This window comes from Sinocyclocheilus anshuiensis, unplaced genomic scaffold (genome assembly GCF_001515605.1).
Source record: "Sinocyclocheilus anshuiensis isolate Anshui unplaced genomic scaffold, SAMN03320099.WGS_v1.1 scaffold739, whole genome shotgun sequence".
NCBI lineage: Eukaryota > Metazoa > Chordata > Actinopteri > Cypriniformes > Cyprinidae > Sinocyclocheilus > Sinocyclocheilus anshuiensis.
The window spans coordinates 176,855-182,569 of record NW_015551105.1 but is presented as its reverse complement, the minus strand read 5'-3'; the positions used below and the strand labels follow the sequence as shown (position 1 = coordinate 182,569).

Here is a 5,715-nt window from a genome sequence, read left to right as displayed (position 1 = left end):
TTATCAATTTTTTTTTTTTTTTTTTTTGGATTATCTCATTCTACAACAACAAGCTTATAAACTTAGCATATAGCTTTCAGTCTAACATACTACAGCCAACAATATTCTACAAATATTTTTTAAAGATGGCTGATGTCTCAAGACGTTATTAAAATCCCACATCTGAATTTCCACTTTTCAGGCTGGCAAGCTAATATTAAACAAAACATCAGGCCTGTAGTTATAAATCTGTGGTTTTTAAATAGTAATCCTAAACACATGCTCCTTCAGAGCAACAAACTCGTCGATCTGCCAATTTATACATGTATAAAATGGTGAAAACGGAAGGATTCTGCTATATAACCAGTCTCTGCTGATGGGAAAACACCCTGGTGCTCTACAGGAGACACATCTACAGGGGCTTGCCACTGTAGTTATAAATCTGTGGTTTTTAAATAGTAATCCTAAACACATGCTCCTTCAGAGCAACAAACTCGTCGATCTGCCAATTTATACATGTATAAAATGGTGAAAACGGAAGGATTCTGCTATATAACCAGTCTCTGCTGATGGGAAAACACCCTGGTGCTCTACAGGAGACACATCTATAGGGACTCGCTGGTGGTTTCCTGGCATCATTAGATCTTTCATTTCTAGAAAGCTCTCAAAGGATGGAGGCAATACATCACTCTGAGCTCTCCTTTAACCTGTTTCTCTATGTGTGCGTGTTTGAATTATTGGTCACGTGCCAAGTCAGAAAAGGTGTGTGGGAATTTTTCATCTCTCTTTCTCACACTCTCACAATGCATTTAAATGGGATGTTTAGTACAGACACTGGCCTGCCTGCCTGATCTCAATACATGGCCCTAAAAATGACAAACACCTCCAAAAACAGCATTTATAAGAGAGAGAGAGGGAGAGAGAGAGAGAGAGAAAGAGAGAGAGGGAGAGAGAGAGAGAGAAAGATCGAACAGACAGCAGAGAGTAAAACACACGGAGAGAGGACTATTTGTGTGGATCATATGATTGTGAGTTTTTATCTACAGACATACTGTACTGTTGAAAACCATGAATTTTTACATTAAAATTTTAACCCAAAAGTTGGGTCAGTCCATATTTGACCCAAAGTTGGGTTGAAACAACCCAGCATTTTTTAGAGTGTATATTTCTAAAAAATCCATGAATAGAAAAAAAAGTTATAGCTTGAATGCAAAGTAAGTCACTTTGAATAAAAGCACCTGCCAAATGCACAAATATCAAAGTAAAACATTTGATTTTGAACCATCATTTCAGCATTTAGATTCAAAATTATTGGAGCAACTACAATAAATGCAGTAAAATGCCATAAAATATAGTATAATCTAATAATATAATATAAATATAACATTTAACACAATAAAAGTATAATATAACAATATAATATAAATGACCACATTTTAAGGCAATTTAAAGCTAAATTCTTGAGTATGAATCATTTTGAACTGATTCAATGAAACTGACACTTTAAAGAACCGATTCACAGAAATGAATCAAACAAGTTGTGGGTGCAAAACTAGTATACCGGCACAGCTCTAAAGGCAAAAAAACATGTTAAATTAATCACAATTCTCATAATGTTGGTTGATTTTATATTGCCAACAGAATAATATTTAATACAGTATAAATATTTAATATATTGCCCAGCACTATTTGTATGCAAATGTGTATTTGTGTGCCACTTCTTACCAAGTCGAGGATCAAACTGTCTCATCTGTACCTCCTCCACACAGTCTGCAGGAAACCACCCGGTTCTTCCTTTCACCGTCCCTTCCCAGAAACCCCCTTCTCCTATACTTAACACTGAGAGAGAAAGAGAGACAGAGCGAGACATTAATTATCATCTCATGAACACACATTTGTCTGTTGATCAGACATAGATCCCCATAAAAGTTAGCGAACATCCTAGATGATAATACCTGGATTAAAAAATAACAATGAATGAATAAATAAATAAATCAAGTTAGTAATTGATGGAATTTGCATAAATTAGAAAATAATTTATATCAAGCAAACACTGTTTTTTTCTTTAATTCTGAAAATGCAAAAATTTTACATTTATGGAAATAGTTATAATTAACTTTACACTATATAAAAACAATAGAAGTCTATGGTCCATTCCAATTTAGATGTGTGGTGTGTGCATGAATGTGATCTCAGCAAGCATTCAAGCATCTTTTTCCTTTCGGAAATAAGCTTGCAGAGGGAGAACCGATAGATGAAATATTCTGTGGCGTGAGTTGAATGACCAGTGACCATCTGAGATGGTGCAGAACATTGTGTTCAACCGGAAACTGATTCATCCAGTGATATTCTACACTAACTGAAGAAACACAATGCATTACATGTGGTGACCACACCAGACACACTAAAAACATATAGAGTCACATGTAAGTCCTTCAGCATTGTAGTTGCTAGGATACTGCAGTTTAAAAGCAGTGTGTGTATGAGTCTGTGTGTGTGTTTATCGAATGTGCAAGGTGTGCAAAAAGCCAGGTGGGTAATTGTGTGATACTCCATGAATTCCATAAATCAATAAGCAACAATGTAAGCGTGTGCTGTGTATTGTACACACACACACAAGGTTTCATTCATGCTGAAGTAGATCTTTAACTGGAGATGGCATATAAGTGAAACCCCGCTTACACAGAGCACATAACAAAGCAAACCTCACACTTTTTCTCAGTGTGTCTTTCAGCCTCTTAGTGAAGTACTCGTTCCCCATGCTCTTGTAGTATAATCCATGATGAAAGTGCTGCTTGACAGTCTTGAAGGCCAATGCTCACTTACAGAACATCCCATAGGAATGAACTGGAGCTTTCTATCAACAGAATTTTAATTATTTTAATTGATCATTTGCAGAGAAAAAGCCTTTTTCAATATGAAAAAAACATGACAGATGGCAACAGTTGCCAAGGCATGATTGTGTCAGTAATGTTTTTAAAGGGCTCCTATTTGAATCTGCTCAGCTGTAAATATTAATGATGGCGTCAATTTTGCCATTACAATTTGTTTTATTTATTTATTTTTTTTACAGTCTATGGTCTCTAGCGCAGTGGGAATCATTTAAATGAGTGACATTGTGACTTCACAACATCCAGAAGAGGAGTGCTGTAGTCCGAATGAGCTGTTTGTTGTAGTTCTTGAAATGTGTTTTCTGTTAATGAGAATATGTCCCTTTAGAGTGGACTTTTTATGCTCAAACAGCAACATTACACACTAACTAAAGTAAAAAAAAAAGTGAAAAAGCATAATACGACTTTTAGATGGGGCTTAGCCAAAGTTCAATTGAAATACAAACCTTCCATCACTCCTCCACACACACACACACACACACACACACACACACACACACACACACTCAATTTTCTCTTGAGAAATACTCAAAACCTAATCATCTAAATACAACCAATTATACTGCCTTTTTAATCAGGAGATTTAAAATTCTGAGAGTGGATTTTAGTGATGATCTAGCTGGCAGCACAGCCATTAGAAAATTATCACCTCAATGCTACTGACTGAGGTTACGCACGCACACACACACACATGCCTCCAGACACATACAAATGGATGCCTCTGCTGCCTGTCACAATTAAACACTTGTGTAGATGGGGCTTGTCTTGTAATAAATTCAGGAAGAAAAGAAATGCACATCTCATCAGTGATGCTTCTCATTTCAATGCTTTCAATATGTGTGTACACAGAAATCAGTGTAGTGAGTATTTGTGGACAACACGTATTGCATTGAGGGGACATTTCATGGAAAAAAGGATTTTCCTCGCTCTTCTGAAACAAAAGAAGTTTGATGTGCTGTGTTACCGTAATCTAATGTTCATAACACAATCCACCCATAACCCAGTCTACACAGACCAGTTATGGATATTAGGCAGAAAAATTGGGCATGCTGCATGAAAAGAGGCAAATTTGGAAATATAAGGGTTTCATAGACAGATTTGCTGGATGTGTGTGGAAACAACTGACCCGAGTAACACAGAACAGTACATTTTAGTAAGAAGCCAGATCTTTAAAATATGAAAATATGAACATGAAATAAACAGCTGAATTCAAAATGTGTCACCATTATGATGTCAGAACTATAAGAACATTAATATATGACTGTGCATATTTACATATCAATGAATATTCATTCTGTGTTCAACAGTACTGTTAAAAATGTTACATTTGGTAGTTTTTATCTTTTTAATTATTTTTCTTTTCGGTTTTTAGTATTTTCTAAAAATAATGTATATATTGTATATATATATATATATATATATATATACACACACACACACACACACACAATATAAGTCGCTTAAAAGTATATAGATATATTATATATAATTAAGATCTAACTTTTAAGCAATGTTTTATGTACCAGAAAAAAATATTTTTCAATCAATCTTATATTTATTTATTTATTTTTTAACAACAATAACTGTAAAACAATGCAATGTTCAATTACAGCTGGAATCTTACATTATACTATAGTCACCTATGCTTTACATTATGCTATAGTCACTATAGCATAAGTGACGTGTGTGCAATCCTTTTGACGTGTCCTGAAGGATCAACTCATCCTCTTTTAACCAAAATGACTGCAAAGAACAGCATGTCCGTATGACGTTTTTAGATCTGCGTGTGTCTTACATAACTAATCACTCAATGGACTCGCACAAGTGTGTTAACAAAGTATCAGGAGTGGGCCCGCCAGACCTCTCCAGCCCTGCCGCATGCCCGGACGCGCTTGGCATATTGAAAACAGGCCTTCACACATACTGGCAAACAGCACTAAGGGAGAAACACTCGCCAAGCTCTCAGTGTCAGTCCCTGACCATAAACCAGCAGCCGACTAAGGCAAAGTGCCACGGCGAGCTCTTGACAGAAGGACCATTGTTTCCGAGGAAAAGGGCCTGAAGTTTGTGTGTATAGGCATACAGGAGAGTGTTGCTTCTCGGATGCTGAGATACAATCAAAAATCTCCATTCTTATCAGCTTCAAAGCCACATTGAGTCTTAAAAAAGATGAAACGAGAATGAGTAATTCAGCCAGCACGTAACTTTTCAACTGAGCACAATAAGAGCTCAACAAATACAGACACAGTGTAATGAGCGTGATTCTTTCATTTCTTTTCAGCATAAATCAGATGTGAATGAATGTTGCTGGATATAGTGAAGGACTTTCTGTTAGGACAGAAGAGACTCAGACTATTGCTCAGCAGAATCATTCATTAATTTACAGCTCATTCACAGGTAAATGACACAACTAAGCCAAATCACACATGAACGAGATGGGAGAGATAATCACTCAAAAAGAGATGTTAAAAGAGACCGAATTACAACGTCAAAATTAAAAGATCAATACAGCAAAGCAGCATATTAGAATTACTTTTGAAGGCAAATTCAGCTCTGCCATTTTTAATAAATTAAATTATTCACAGGTACATTATTTTAAATGTTATATATATATATATATATATATATACTTGTACTGAGATTTAGATTTTAATGCGTGTCTGCATTCATGAGTATTAGTATGAAGTACATGTGTGTGTCAGTATATGAAAGCAAGTGTGTGTGTGTTCTGATCTGTTAACCATCTTATTAACTTGATATGTAATAAAGGGTTACACATATAAGTACTGAGTAATATTAATGAACTACATGTACTTACTATATGGTTAGGGTTAGGATTTGGGTT

The 5,715-nt window shown here is 35.5% G+C and overlaps 1 protein-coding gene across 4 annotated transcripts in view; it reads right to left on the bottom strand.

Moving 5' to 3' along the window:
- The window catches only part of LOC107662873 (SH3 and multiple ankyrin repeat domains protein 3-like), a 215,040-nt gene that overhangs the window by 36,840 nt on the left and 172,485 nt on the right, over window positions 1-5,715 (bottom strand). For all 4 annotated transcript variants that reach the window (XR_001631256.1, XM_016452983.1, XM_016452984.1 and 1 more), the window contains exon 16: window positions 1,705-1,818. Coding sequence is in view for 3 of the 4 variants with exons in the window: in XM_016452983.1 (XP_016308469.1) it covers window positions 1,705-1,818 (114 nt within the window). In the remaining variant the exon portion in view is untranslated. The remainder of the gene's footprint in view (window positions 1-1,704; window positions 1,819-5,715) is intronic.